The 15829-nt window shown below is 46.1% G+C and overlaps 1 protein-coding gene across 1 annotated transcript; it reads right to left on the minus strand.

Moving 5' to 3' along the window:
- Positions 1–8462: 8462 nt before the first annotated feature.
- On the minus strand, positions 8463–13129 carry EEF1A1 (eukaryotic translation elongation factor 1 alpha 1). The gene is made up of 8 exons (XM_054821855.1): positions 12976–13129; positions 11928–12114; positions 10845–11024; positions 10410–10706; positions 10003–10153; positions 9563–9819; positions 9125–9359; positions 8463–8865 (listed from the first exon to the last, which is right to left on the minus strand). Exons 2-8 carry the CDS (start codon positions 12069–12071, stop codon positions 8741–8743), a joined length of 1389 nt encoding a protein of 462 aa, XP_054677830.1. The 5' UTR covers positions 12072–12114; positions 12976–13129; the 3' UTR covers positions 8463–8740.
- Positions 13130–15829: the final 2700 nt, after the last annotated feature.

Consider the following 15829-nt stretch of genomic DNA (forward strand, 5'->3'; position numbering starts at 1 on the left):
TTAATAATGCACAGACGTGATCTAAGAGTTAGAAAGAGGGGAGAGAGTTAGTTAACTCCGGGGGAAATTGAAGTCAGAAGGGCATGGATGCATTGCTTTCCAGCAGATCCTTTGTAACAACTGCTCTCTATTTCAGCGTGAGGTGGGTCTCTGGCCACCGGTGAGCTCCCTTGTCAAGACAGGATGTCTTCTGTTCACATACGTGGGTTAATGTTGTCCGTATTTGCTGAAATGGAAAACCTGGCATGTGCTCAAGTTTGAGGACTGGCTGTTGCTCAGGTATTAGTTTCATGGGTGTAGGGTTTGCCACAACATCTTGTGCTTGTGGAACAGTTCTTGTTCGAGAAGACTTCTGATGTGGAAAGAAAACATAGCTACAAGTAGTTCTGTTCGTTTTGTTAAGAAAACCAAGCACAGAAAGGCTAAATAACCATCTGTAAATAGCATGGGCAGGTAGGATGCAGCCATCGTGCCATCCACTTTCAAACTCCACCGGGGATTTGTTACAAGGCCCAAGGTTTGGTTTTTACACGAAGACAAAGTGAGCTTAGACCCTCACAGGTCCTGCGGTCTCCTGACAGGATGGGAAGGGCAGAACCAGAGGAGCCTGCCTTCAGCGTGGATGTCTGCTTGCTTTTCTTTGGCTGTGCTGTAATGAATTGTGTTTTGTCCTCCTGTCACCCGTGCTGTGCCCAGGGGAGCAGGGAGGTGGGATGCGTGGTGAGGTTGGCCTAGCTCGTTGCACATACCAAGGGTGTGTTCCCTGTTTCAACATGAGTCTCTTTTTTTTTTTCCCTCCTGCAGAACGCAGGCCTGGTGATCAGCATTTTTTCCTCAGATCTCTACCATTTTATCTTCTACCAAATTTTCAAGACAACCGTTGTCTTCCTTTCCTATTCTAGCTTTTATTTTATATGGTACTTGGACTGCCTAGTGTCTTCATCTTTTCTTTATTTCTACCTGGAAGATGAAAGCAAGAGAAAAATGGGAAGACATTTTACACTAGGAGACACTAAAAGCTGTCAACACCCCATCTTTGGTGGTCTCAGTGCCGCTGGAAGGGTTGCAATGGTGCAGCACTGGCACTGCTGCATGTCTCTCCTTAGTGCCCCACTTTGCTGGCCCTTGCCAGTACAGATGTGCCCCTAATTGAACGTTGTCTTTGCACTTTGGTAAGCAACGATCTTCACTTGTATTTATTTCAGGTGTTCAGGGGTTTATTGGCTTTGATGCCTACAGCTCCCAGGTCGTGCTCCTCCACCCAGTGACAAGTATCTCAAGACCCGATTTAGTGGATGCAGGAGGAACCCGCTGTCCCCTGGGACGTGCCATTTCCACCGGGGAGGTTCTCTCTGTGCTGCTCCCCAAACCATGTCCTGTGCTGCTCGGAGGCCTTCCAGGTGTTTGTTTCCCTCTCTTGCCATGGCTTCATGGGGATAGTGAGAAATAAAATGTGTCTGTCCCCTCTTGTGCTGAAAGTTAGCGGTGGCTGGGGCGTTCAGCTGGAACATGGGAGACTTGCTCTGCAATTGCTGTTACAGAAAGGGCAGAGAAAAAGGGATTGATTCTTGATCTGTTGTTTTAACCACAGGGATGCTTTAGGGAAACAAAATTATGCTTTTGTCTCTTTTCTTTCTAAACTGCTGTGTAGGCTTAACCCTGCATGTCTCCTGTGAGGGAAGACACAGATGTGGCTTCCCATCAGAGGCTTTCTGACCCCATAGTCACCATCGTGTAGTCACCATACGTGCTGCCTGGGCTTTGACCACTGTGCCAAGGAGTCCAGTAGTGGCAAATCTAGCCTGAAAGCTGAAAGCTGCAACTCCTTCACGCCTTTACAGACTTAAGACTAGATATTTTGACAGTCTGTGATGTCTCCTTGGGGTGCTCAGCTGTGAGCCAGAGGCTTGAACATGTCCTTGTCCTCAGTTTCCCCATGTGTGTCCCTACAGTCAGCACCTCCCCGCTGCGGGAGCAGGTCTGCAGAGCCACCATGAGCGGGCTACAAGCGTCTCCCCAGGAGGAGCGGGGTTCAGCAAAGGCTGGTGCTGCGGTGGAGGTGAGAGGCAGACGAAGTGAAGGGTGAAGGTGTTCATTGCTAGCATCAGGTGCAGCTCCCAGCCCAAGCCCCAGCAGCACGTTTTAGGGCACCGCGGGGACTGATACAAGTGACCGAAGAGCAGGCATGGAGCTGGGTGGGAAATGAGCTCACTCTGTGCCTTACAGGGCAGCAAGAAGAGAGGGGAGCTGACTACAGGCTTGTGACTAGGCTCCTTGGTTGCGATTTTACATGGCTTAACTTGAAAATTGCCACGTGTGACCAGGTGGTGGCTTGTGACACAAGCGTATGGGTTTTTTAGAGTCACAAGTGGGAAGGCTGCTGTAGCTGGTACTGCTGAGCTGCCTGCTTCAGCGAGGTTTTGTCTTCGTCCCACCACACCTCACGGGACTTTGGCCAGCTCGGTGCCACTGCCCCGGTGCAGGGCCGGCCGATGGTGGTGGGTGTCAGGCTGGGAGCGGCTGTGCCAGATGTCACATGCTGTGATCTCAGTTCTACGCAGCTGTGCCATAAGCGTAGAAATCCTGGTGATTTTTTTTTTTTTTTCCCCCTCTGGGAAAGGCTATTTAAGGGCTTGTTTTACATGGAGACAACTCTTGACACCAAACAAACCTGCATTTCTTTCTTCAAAATACCCATGCCTTGATAGCAGAGCCACAGTCCAGCTTGTAAAACTAAATATTTACTAAATATTTAACAATAATAACTAAATATACAATAAGAAATAATACAATATAGATGATATCATCTATAAATACTAAATAAATAATAGCTAAATATTTAGTCATTTGGGGATTTTTCACCCTATTTACTAAGGAATTAGCTTAGAATCCAGCTTCAAAATAGGAACTGAAGAGTTTTAAGAATTCTGGCAACTGCAATAATTAAAAATAAGAGAAAGTAGGCACCTTATGTGTGTGTGTATATATGTTATATATAATATATACATGTACTTGTGTGTGTGTATATATACACACACATATATATATAAACACAAAAAAAAAAAAAGCAATTTTGCTTAAGATGTGCCTAGGTGGCTGCAGATAAGAAGAATCTGAAACTTTCTTTTCAATTTCATCCCTATCTGCAATAAAACCCCTCCTGGAGGGGAAGGTTTTCTTGCCTTTTCTTTGCTGTACAGGTTTGGGATCGGCTGCCTCGCCGGCCGGCCGACCATGCCAAGCCCTGCGGAGCAGGGACCTGGGGTGGGGAAATGGGTTTCGCTGTGGCTTGTCCCCTTTGTGTTGAATAATTCAGATTTTACTGGACTGAAAGGGAAAAGGTGACTGTGGCCACCACTGGCAGGGCAGGCAGGGCCCTGAGTTAGGGGGATGAGCTGGCTCTGGTTATTTCCTGAGACTATGTAATAATAAAAAAAATAAATAAAAAAAAACCCCAAACCAAACACTTTTAATATGCTAGAATATGGTATATGCACAAACACAAGTGAATGGATGACCAGGTTACTGGATTGCTTCGCTCAGAAGAGCCAGGAGAAAGCCCCAGCTTGGTACATCACCACACCAAGGGCAAACCTTGCTACAGCATCCTTGAAAGCATGCATTTGGCCCGTGAGGGATGTTTTACCAATGAAAGCTTAGATGCCTTTGAGTTGTTTGGTTTTTGTTTTTTTCCAAAGGAAGAAAGAAGCAAAAACCTGTACAAATTCAGAGCTGTTGAGCATGGGCACAGCTCCTCAGCAGCCACCCACCCCTTGTGCACCCCAGTGCTGCCCCACTGCCCCCCACTTGGAGGCTGGAGACCACCCATAGAGGAATTGCACTCTGATTTATCTCCACAATTCCTCAGTACTTCATCCAGCAGCTTTCGAGGAAAATACGTGTTTAACTGTCACCTTATCAGTGCAGGGAAGCCAGAAGATTTGAATTATGTTGTGTAAATATTTGAAACATAAAGGATTAAAGAATTATCGATAGGCAGCCAAAGTAACCTTAGTTTAAAAAAAAACCAAAAAAACCCAGACAATGATGTAATTGATTTATAATGCAGAAATAATCTGAAGGGACTAAAGAAGATTCAGAAAGGGCTAAAAAACACAGCTTCTGTGTTTTGGAAACTGATAGTTTTTCTGTCTACCAGGTTCTTCTTCACTGAGAGGGTGGTGAGGCACTGGAACAGGTTGCCCAGAGGAGCTGTGGATGCCCCATCCCTGGAAGTGTTCCTGAAGGCCAGGTTGGATGGGGCTTTGGGCAACCTGGTCTAGTGGAGGGTGTCCCTGCCCATGGCAGGGGGGTTGGAACTAGATGATCTTTGAGGTCCCTTCCAACCCAAACCATTCCATGATAGGTTTTCCTTCAGCTCTTTTGCACCCCGGGTGCTCTCTTTTTCCTCCTGAAGTGAAGAAGTTTCAGCCTTCCCCTTGGTACATAGTAGGTGCATTTCAGGAGAAAGGATAATTCGGCCCAATGTTATTTTCCATGGTCACAGTTAATTCTGTTTATTGCTCGGTTTAGCTTATGATTGTTTAAGATTGCAATTCCTGGACAAAATGTACTATTTGGTGCAGTCAAACAACATGAAGAATTTGAGGACTTGAAAATAAGGGAGCCGTGGAATCTCATCAACTCAAAGGTGTTCATAGTGTCAGGAATTTGCACTGAAAAGAAAGAAAACTGTCCCGATGAAGCTCTCGGTTCCCTCAAGCAGGGTCTTTTCCCAGTGCCCTCCCTCGCACACCCATCCATGGCACAGCTGCCCCCGCTGGAGCAGTGCAGGCAGGAAAAAAGACTAGTTAATAACTCACTTAGCCAGCACTGAAGTGAAGAGGTTTTTAAAAAAAAGAATAAATAAGGAAGACTCAGCCTCCATCCTTCACAGCACGTAGGGCTCCTACACAAAACCACTTTGGGGACATGCAAAAATGGGCACTTTATGTCCAGAGTTGTGCTTTGCAGAGCCTGAACACAGCAGTGGGGTGCTGCTGGAGAGGCAGGGAGCTCCTCAGCCCTCCTGTATCCTCCTCCCACCCCTCCTCTGCCCCCCAAGTCTCCTCTAGGCACTACATAAACATTTAACTAATGTACATTAAAAACAGGTGAGCTGTATTTGTGATTGAGATCAAATTTATGCTGTTCTTAAACAGCCATTGAATCATTTAGCACCAACGATGACAAAGATACCCCCATACGGTACAAAGTTTAATTTGTTTCTACATGGTTTTATCTTGACCAAATCTAGTATTTCAAATGTGCATTTAGAAAAATAACCACTAATTTGTCACAGTTTGTCAATACCTTTCAAAATATATTGATAGAGCTAGCTCCAACCAGAAAGTGAATTAGTCTTTCATCTGCAATTTCAGTAAAATTATCTGTTCCAGTTACTAACCTAGCACAAGCTGGTCCAAGATACAATTTCAAAATCTCAGGGCAGTAGCCGGAGCAGAGCCCCTTTCATTCCAGCCTAAAATATTCACCAAGGGGAACAAAACCGAGCAAGAAGCAACTTGGCTACAGCAACTGTGACCGCGCTGCTCCATCTCCCTAGGCGGACCAGGCTTTGTTTTACCCGAGTCCCTGCACACCTCCCCACATACATTTCTGGAATATTTCTGCGTAATAAAGCCCTTCAGAGTCCCAAAGCATGTATCATCAACTAGAAAGGAAATGACATTTCAATCTTCCAGCTGCCCACTGCCACCTTCAGCAATAAAACTCATTAAATAAGATCAATATTCCAGCCCCTTTTCTGCCTTCAGCTACTCACACCACCACCACATGGCAGTATTGTGCTCATGCTTCTGTATAAACGTCACCAGCACTGCAGGACAGTATGGAAAGAGTTAAGGACAGCTGTAAAAGATGCTTTAAAGAAATAAGCAGTCAGAAGACAAATACAGTTCTCAGCTATTAACATTTATTAAAAGTTTGACCAAAGTAGTTTTATTCCCAAGTTTTGTTTACAAAAGTCTAACAATTTCCCCAGGTAGTCAAAGATTAATAAAAGAACTGAGATGGCATTGCATTAGTGCATAGAAAGCAAAACTGGTCTACAAAAAAAAAAAATCAATTTGTGTAAAACGGAGGTTTTAAATATTTGAAAGCAATTGCTAGTATCGCAGGAAGAGCCTTCACAAGTGCCTATTTGTTTTGTACTGCACACAATGTAAAGCTGTTAGCTGCAATACTGGCTGATTGCTAGGCTTTAGCTTTTTTTCCTCTCCTACAGAGGCAGGACCAACTCTCACGCCTCATCAGCCGGGCAATTTTAATGTGAAACATCTTTCCCAGCAGCTTTTGCGGTTGCTGCACTTTCCCGTTTTTCTGACCTACGTGCAGCTGACCAGAAGAAAAGAGCCTCTGGAAACAGCTGGGCAGCCCGAGCCTGCCCATAGCCCCTGCCCTTCCACCAGCGTCCGTTACTTGGGATCGGAAGCACTTCCAATGCCAAACGCTATTCCAAACTTTATTTTGCCTCAAGGCTTCAATCTGAATCAGTTGCTCATTCCAAACTGTAACCGAGCAAGCACACCCAGCTGAAGACAAACCCGCACAGAGCAGACCTGCGCGCAGAGCAGACGGCACAGCCAGCCCAACCCAAGGCCCTGCTGCACCTACATGGGGACGCGTCAGGAATCTAACCAACGCATGAGAAATCTAACACCACGCGTAAGCTGCGCCAAAGATGCAGCTCCTGCCAAAACAGTGGTTTTTTTTCCTTTTCAGCCAAATTAGAACTTTGCACTTTGCTGAACCGGTTTGACCAAAGTCTCTTGGAAAAAAAAGTCAGCGGTTTAACTGAAAAGCATGCAAAGATTTGGCAAGATACTTCAGCTTTATTATAGCAACGGTAGGTCTGCCTCAATCTTAAAGTTTTATGTACTTCCTGTTGTCTTGGGGATACTAAGAAACCTTTAGAACTTAAGAATCACGATGAGGTTCCTTTACTAAATTCCAGCATCTTCTACAGACCAAAGCGCTCTAGCCCTTGCTTCCACTGTACCCGCTACATCAATACCTTCAAAACTAGTGTGTAATGCTCCAAGGTTTTACGGCAGTTAAGACACAGAAGGTGAGCAAAAAGAGAAGAAAATCCAACCAAAGCAAAGAATGTGAAATTAAGTAAGCAATAGCAGTTGAGGGTTATCCAAGCGTATCCAAGCAGTACAGCTATGTTACGAGTTCCTGCAGAGCATGCACACAGCTGAAGAAAAGGAAAACAAAAGAGAGAATATAGCCGTTACAGACAGAACAAACATACTGGTGTCATGGAACAATAATCCTTCAAAGAGACAGAATTTTTTGAACTTATGTGGGGAAATTGTGGTAAAGGTTAGTAAAACAGCTGCATCATTATGCAAGCTAGATCTGATTATCCATTAACTGCTTGTCTCCATTTACCAATTCAAAGACAGACTTTTAATCGTATTCTGGAATGCCCATTTATTACAGCTGGTATTTCTTATATTCCAAAATGCTTTATTATTTATCTAGTAATTAGTAGTAATCTTCTGGGATGGTTACCCAATTTCATTTCAATTGACTGACAGATTCAAATCTTCAACCTGATACTGTTATATTATTAACAAGTACAGAGTCCCACCTCGTTGTTTGATGCTGTTACAGCGGTGTGCATGTATCACATCGCTGGGGGAAAGGCACCAGTATGTTCTCCGAGCAGACATCCTAGAAACATCCTTGACCCAAAGTTCAAAAAGTGGAAACTGTCAAGCAGGACAGGTACAAACACCCCGTGGAGGTCAGTGAAATACCCGCCCATTTCTCTCAGCTTTGCTCTGGAAATAAAAACTGAGCAAGGTCCTGTAATGGTGGGTCATTCAGACATTGTCTGATGAGCACAAAAGCGTCCTGCTAAGCAAAATTTGGTTTTCAAATTTAGCTATTGAATTGTCTTACTATATATATTAGAAAACATTTAGATAAAAGTGTTTAATCTTGAAAGATCTACACATCAGTTAACCAGTTCCCCAGAAAAAAAATAACCTGTTTCTGCTGGCAGTTAGAAAAAAAATCTGTGTACACCAGTTCTGGGAAACCCAACACTTGATTCTTTGCTTATGCTTTCTCAAGGTTAAATGTCTTTTTATTCACGCTACTTCTCCCCCCCCAGTATAAAGTTTTCTTGGTTTACTCAATGCATCACAGAACGCACTAAAACACCGTCAACTGTTACCTGGTATTTGTGCTATGCAAATTGGAAACCATCTTTAAAGAAGAAAGCAGCACAGAAGCAATTTTTTTTTTCCTAAGGCTTAGGCCAGTTAAAACTAAACCTGCAGCTCAATTTCACTCTCCTCTTCAGAAACAACAAGTTTTGAGTATTTGCTTTGCAACTTCTGCACATCTTCAAGTAACATTCATCCCTTCTGATCCCACCATGACTGTACATAGGTTTTTCTATTAACCCAAAGAACACAGAGACATAGCATTGAACTTTTGTTTTAATGGTCTCAAATTCTGTGACAGATTTTTGGTCAAGTTTCCATTTTAAAAAATTTATCGATTTTAAAGACTAATAACTTAAACTGCCACGAAACAAATGGTCCACAAACATTCCTTTCCTTCTGAAGCTTTTACGATGCATTGTAATCATTAACCAGTCTTTTACTATTAAACTTAAATGGCCAATTGAGACAAACAGTTCTGAGACCGTTCTTCCACCACTGATTAAGACTGAGGTGGCAGTTGACGTACAGAATTTTCATTTAGCCTTCTGGGCCTTCTGGGCAGACTTTGTGACCTTGCCAGCTCCACCGGCCTTCTTGTCAACTGCCTTGATGACACCAACAGCAACCGTCTGTCTCATGTCACGCACGGCAAAACGACCTGAAAACAGAAACAGGGGGGTTTATGACTTTTGTGTAGGGCTGCTACATACCTGCAGCATCATCTGCACGCAGTTCGGGGTAAGCGGGCCAATACCACTCTAGGGTACTGCTGAGGTTTTCGTTCCACCTCAAAGTTTCTATTGAAGTCACAGCTTTTAATGGCATTTTACGGAACACGCTACATCCCCATACTAGCAATCAAGGAGCGCCTTCTTTTCCAGTGATCAGGATTAACACATTTTCAGGAGATGCCTTACCCAGAGGAGGATAATCGGAGAAGCTCTCGACACACATGGGTTTGCCAGGGATCATATCAACGATGGCAGCATCTCCAGATTTCAGGAATTTGGGGCCATCCTCCAGCTTCTTGCCAGAACGACGATCGATCTTCTCTTTGAGCTCGGCGAATTTGCACGCAATGTGAGCAGTGTGGCAATCCAGCACAGGGGCATAACCAGCGCTGATTTGGCCAGGGTGGTTCAGGATAATAACCTAGAAAACAAAGAAAGCCAAGTTAACCCCAGGATAATTTTGAGTACTAATGCATCTTAAAAGCCAGGGCTTCAGTGTGATTTGCCTGAAGTGAATACATCTCAGAACGCAAGCTGATGTCACTTTATAGCTTAGCCTAAAGCAGGACAGGACTCTGGCATTTCACAATCCTGAGCTACATTTCAAACATCATCAGAAGTTACCTGTGCAGTGAAGCCAGCAGCTTCCATCGGAGGATCGTTCTTGCTGTCACCAGCAACATTGCCACGGCGAACATCTTTCACAGACACGTTCTTGACATTAAAGCCAACGTTATCACCAGGCAGAGCTTCACTCAGGGCTTCGTGATGCATCTCAACAGATTTTACTTCAGTTGTAACATTGACAGGGGCAAATGTAACCACCATGCCTGGCTTCAGAACACCAGTTTCCACACGGCCAACAGGTACAGTACCAATGCCTGCAGAAGAAAAGCAAGGTTAGTAATTCAGCTCAATGAGTATATGCCCTCACAGGAGGAAACACCTGAGACAAGCATTCTACGTTTTCCATTTGAAAAAACAGCTCTCAGGCAAACAACTGCATTTCTGTTCCATACATTAGCTATTGTGGGCAAGCGAGCAGCATTATAGAGAACACATACCGCCAATTTTGTAGACGTCCTGAAGAGGCAGACGCAGAGGTTTGTCAGTTGGACGAGTTGGTGGCAGGATACAGTCCAAAGCTTCAAGGAGGGTAGTTCCACTGGCATTGCCATCCTTTCGGGTAACCTTCCATCCCTTGAACCAGGGCATCTGGAATACAAAAAAACCCAGGCATAAACTGTCTGCCCAATTTGATGGCACAAGGCTAGAAAGACCAAGTGGCCTATCTTAGTATTGTCTCAGTATACTACTGCAGAGTAAGAACTTGTGAAGTGCAGGGATTTGATTTTTGACCTTGGCACTTCCAAACATAACTATTAAAAACCATGTACATTTTACTATTGTATAATTTCTCTCAATAATCCTCCTAGCTTCATTTCTCAATATAAAGAAACATTAAACCTACGTTAGAGCTCGGCTCCAACATGTTGTCTCCGTTCCAACCAGAAATTGGCACAAAAGCTACAGTGTCTGGGTTGTAGCCAATTTTCTTGATGTAAGTGCTGACTTCTTTGACGATCTCTTCGTATCTCTTCTGGCTGTAAGGTGGCTCGGTGGAATCCATCTTGTTGACACCCACAATCAGCTGTTTCACACCCAGGGTGTAGGCCAGAAGGGCATGCTCACGGGTCTGCCCGTTCTTGGAAATACCAGCCTCGAACTCACCAACACCAGCAGCCACAATCAAGACAGCACAATCAGCCTTTGGAAAAGAAAGAAACAAAAAACCCCTCATTATAACACCTGCACATGCGTCAAGGTATTAGGGGAACCCTCCCTCCTAATGAACCAAGGAAGAACCTGCCTCAACTCCCAAAATCCTTAAGTTTAATTTGCATACCTGAGAAGTTCCAGTAATCATGTTCTTAATGAAGTCTCTGTGTCCAGGAGCATCAATGATGGTGACGTAGTATTTGCTTGTTTCAAATTTCCACAGGGAAATATCAATTGTAATACCACGCTCACGTTCAGCTTTCAGCTTGTCCAAGACCCAGGCATATTTGAAGGAACCTTTGCCCATCTACAGATTGAAAAAAGAAAAATTTGCTTTGTTCCTCCCTTTTTGTTGTAAGGAACAATATATATTTGCATTTACTTCAGAAAGATTACCCACTGGCTGAAGAGCAAAATCTAAGAATAGCAAGTGGTTTACTACTGAAAAATGTTGCTGCTTGTAAGACCAGCAACAAGATACACTTGGCACTACTCGTGAGAGATGCCAACTGTCTTGTTATTTAACCTGTTGACAGTTTAGCCCTCTTGACAGCTTGTTAATTGCCCTAACATATCTTTATAATGGATCGCTTGAGCCTAAGCCCTACTATTGAGTGTCCTCTAACAAATTTAAGTTCTCTTACTAATGCAATCCCTGCAATAATCAACACTTCAACTGCCACTCAGCCTAACACTCTGTATGTTTCTTTCTGTGATGCACTTATTAAGGTCTATGCTGTTATTAGATAGAAAAATAAGAAAAAATATGATGAGTAAGACTTTCTACAGGTTCAAACACCAAAATCCATAACTTTCTCATTTTCAGAGGTAAACCTTAGCAGAGCAACTTCTTAAATTTTATCCTCAACTACAGGCATGCAAAGACTGAAGCTGGGAACTCCGCTTAAATTTTAATTCCAGACATAATTATGCAGATACCGCTTTAGACTACCTTTCTTTTCCCTCGTTCTACTCTTCACAATTTGAGCTTCGCTAACTAACGTAATGGCGGACCCAACGCTGAAAGCTACGGGGACAACTGCAACCTGACCGCCGCCCTGTGGCCACACAACACTTACGCACTTGTTCAGCTACCGGGACACTTGCAACCAAACTGCCTCCCTGTGGCCACAAAACAGTTTGCAACTAAACCTCTCTTTATTCATTCCTGCACCCCAAAAATTTTGCTGGACGTCACAGGCCCACACACCTCAGCTGCTTCCTTCTCGAACTTCTCGATGGTCCTCTTGTCGATACCGCCACATTTGTAGATAAGGTGGCCGGTGGTGGTGGACTTGCCAGAATCGACGTGGCCAATGACGACGATGTTGATGTGGGTCTTCTCCTTTCCCATTTCGGATGTTAGTTAAGTTCTTTCGGCAAAAGAGAATCGACACCTGGAAGTCCCCCAGAAAAATACCAGTTACGCCTCGAGTGCAAACGACTTTCCCCAGCGCCGCCGGCAGGGACCGGGCCGAGGGGGCGGCGATGGCGGCCCGGCGTGCAGGGCAGCACGGGTAGGCCCGGCTGGGATAGAGGCCCCGGCCCCGCCCCACCGGGGGAGGGGAGGGGCGGAGCGGGCGGGCGCCGGCCGGGGGCCCCCGCCGAGCGCCCCTCGCGTAGCCCCCTCCCCGCGCCGCCGCCGGGCTCGAGTTACCCCCGGCGGCCGGGGAGCGGGGCGGCAGCACGGCGGGCCCGTCGGGCAGCGCGGAGGGCGGGGCCGGCCCGCTCCTTTGTGTGACTCACCCCGCCCGGGCCGCCGCGTCCTCCATTTTGTGGAGCGAGCGGGAGCCCGGAAAAGCGAGCGGCCATTTTTTTACTCGTGCCCCGTTCCCCCCCTCCCCCACCACGGCCCAGGCGGCGGCCGACGGGCCCCGACGGGCCCCACCGCCGCCGCCCACCACGCACCGCGCCTCCCGCCGCGACGGCCCCAGCGCCACCCGCGCAGCAAGGGGGAGGCGGCCGGGCGCCTCCTGCCCCACGCCGGCATGGCCATGCCGCTCCCCGGGCCCCGACCTGGGGGAGGGGATCGAGGGAGACGATGCGTCGCCATCTCCCCAGCGTGCACTCTCCCGCCTGCCCGGCTCCCCCGCCAGCGCCCCCAGCCCCTCCTTCCCCCTCCCCCCAGCGCACCGCTCCGCGGTGGCGGCCGCGGCCACGCCCGCGCTCGACACTCGCCGGGCCCCCAGGGTGTACGGGCCCCCGGCCCGGCCCTGCCCCTCCCCCAGCCCGGCCTGCCCCACGCGGACGCGCCTCACCTGCAAGGCGGCGGCAAACCCGTAGCGAAAAAGACCGACGGCGTGAACGCCGCCCCTTATATACCCTGGGCGGGGGCGGGGCCTGAGGGACACGTCACCACTCCCGGCGGCCCCGCGGCCCCGCCCCCGCAGCCTCGCCCGCCCAGCCGCGCGGGCAAAGGGTGCTCCCCGCCCCCCTCCATGGGGCTCCCTGGGGGAGCTGCGGCTGCGACCGGGGCGGCTCCGGGCCCTGCGGGGCCTTTCTCGCTCCCGCCTCTACGGACCCCCCCCCCTCCCGCCGCGGCCTCCGCCGGGGAGCGGGGCTCCTTCGTCCCCGCGATGTGCTGTGGTGGGGCGGTGCCGGGCCGCGCTGTGGGAGCGGGGGAAGGGGAGAGATGACCCCTTCCTTCCCGCGCAGGGACCGAAAGTGGCCGAGGCGAAGCGACGGGACCGGGCTCCTTTCTCCGAGGTGAGGCGGAGCAGCGGGAGCCCCGAGCGCTCCCTGCAGAGGAGAGGCGCCGCGCTGGCCCGGGCAGACGATGGGGGCGTGTTGCGCCGTGGCCCGGTCCCGGGGGAGGCAGCAGCTGAAGAAAGTCCCTGTGGAAAAGCCCCAGGCAAATTAATTATGTTTCTTATTAGGGACACAAAAGAACTCGGTCAGCGAGATTAGAAATGTGCCGTTAGTTACGCTGACTAGCCTCAATTTGTTACTTGCTTAAGACTATGGAATGCAAGAATCTCCCCACTCTTTATAGTGGAAGTCTCCCAGAAACAGCGGTGGGGAGGGGGAGAGCAGGAATTTCAGGAAGCCTATTACACCAGAATAAAACCCAGCATCGTTTGGCTTAAAAAAACCCACAAAACCCAACAAAATCAAAGCTAAGCTTTTTCTTTCTTTCTTGTACCATTAGAGAATAAAACTTCATTCAGCTCAAAAAAATTTGGCACAAAAATACAAATCAAGACAAATCTGAAGTGCAAATGTATTTAAAAGAATCACTTAATCATTTAGGATATGTGACTTCTGTGTAAGAAACCCAAACTGCATGAAGTGCCCCCATGAAAAAACTGGCAGCACCCTAGGCAACTATTTCTGAAATCATGGCAATGAAGAGTCACGAAAAAGCTCACACCAACAGAAATAAAAGCCCTCGTGATTCCAAGGGATTGTTCTCTGGTTTACTCACTCTTAACTGATGTGAGAAAATCCATTAAATATTCAACATCTCCTATACCTATTCAAGTGAAATTAAGCTGAGAAGCTGAACAAGTAATAAATATGTTTGTTCTTTTAAAATGATCTGCAAAGGAAACAAAGCTACATGCTCTTTCTTTTTCTCCAGGTACCTTATACACCTGTGTTAGAAACAGTTACTTACATGTACCCAACTATAATCACATTCATTTGTTGGTATGCTCTTCAGATTGCAGTTATAAAGCATGGAAATAGCTTCTTGTTCAAAAACAAAACAAAAAACCCCAACAAAATAAAAAACCCACCTTATGCATCTACACTCTCATTTGACTCCGAGTTTCTCTACCTGAGATACAAACAGCATCAAATTCTCTACAGTAGAGAGCCATAAACTTAGTATTTCATGGACTGATAGGGAATTGAAGTGTTTTCACAATGTCTGGTATTTTTCCATATGCAAAATTAGAAAAAAAAAGGGTGCTTTTTGTGGAAAAAAAAAAGTTATTTGAGAGATGTCACGTTGGAGAAGATGCTGAGTTTAGAAAATTCCAGTTTCAGAGTAAAACCTGCAAAAAGGTTCAGATATTGTTGAACACTCACTAATTTGTAAGAAAGTAATAAAGTAATCAAGTTCTTTCTCTTCCCCTCCTATGTTTTGAGGCAGATATTAGTGGCAGGGGTGGAGGGAAGCTAGAGATGGTTCGGCTTTCCTCCAAATGAACATTTAGGGGCAGTGACTAGTGAAGACATTGCATATGAAGACACAGTCATAGAAAGGCAGGAAAAGGGAGGTGGATCACTTTCTGGAGATGGAAATGTGTTATCATAAAGTGAATTAGTAGCTCAGGTTGAGGACCAAAGAGTCATTTTTGGTAAGAAAGCTAAGCAGCACTTTGAGTCTCCTATAAAGCAAAGGCTGTTTGTAAACACAGCTAAAAAGCTTTATTCTTCAGGATGGTTTGAAGTTAGCTTCTAAAATGTGTATTTCAGTAGGGGGTATTTTTAATGGACTAATCTGTCAAAGTATCCGTTCTCATAAAAAGGTAGTTTAACACTTTCCAAATGCAGTCAATGACTTGTGCCTCAAGAGGGAGAGGAAAAAGGAAATGTGTTACTGATTGCTTATATGGCCTATACTAAACTGCACACTTCTTTTTTTTAGAAGACTTTCATAAATAAAGGCATTTAGAACTATGTATATCTTAAGATGGCAATTTCTGTGGTATGTACACAGCTGAAAGATATGAAAGCTGAATTTGTTAGACAAACTTTTAACCACGGTCCTAGTTCAAGTCTACAACAGTTGTTTTCTTCCCCCTCCATTTCTTTAATTGAGTTTTCAAAAGAATTTTATTATTTCCTCTTTAATCTGCCCAATACATGCTTTTATTCTCTCAACAACTAGTATATCTCTCATTGTCCATTCTATTAGCGGAACATTCCTATTATCAATCTCACAAATATTTATACAGCTGGGGAGCTTCAGATACATGAGTAGCCTCACATAATTCAGTGGAAGTGCATTCTGAAGAATCCTCTCAGCTAATGCAGATAGGCATACGCTGGACTAAATCCTGTATGCAAATAGCCTATTGCAAATTTTAGATTTTGTTAAACTAATCTCTTTGATATGAAACTCTTAAGAAGAAATGGAGATAAGAGATTTCAAGAAGTCAAGGT

Source organism: Grus americana, chromosome 3, assembly GCF_028858705.1.
Source record: "Grus americana isolate bGruAme1 chromosome 3, bGruAme1.mat, whole genome shotgun sequence".
NCBI lineage: Eukaryota > Metazoa > Chordata > Aves > Gruiformes > Gruidae > Grus > Grus americana.

What these genes read in the sequence shown, in the direction of transcription:
- EEF1A1 (XM_054821855.1), bottom strand. Translation starts at nt 12,071, where the DNA reads ATGGGAAAGGAGAAGACCCACATCAACATCGTCGTCATTGGCCACGTC. An exon ending in TCGAGAAGGAAGCAGCTGAG is followed by an intron (nt 11,025 to 11,927) that starts GTGTGTGGGCCT and finishes TTCAATCTGTAG; the next exon opens with ATGGGCAAAGGTTCCTTCAA. An exon ending in TGTTGGAGCCGAGCTCTAAC is followed by an intron (nt 10,154 to 10,409) that starts GTAGGTTTAATG and finishes TTTGTATTCCAG; the next exon opens with ATGCCCTGGTTCAAGGGATG.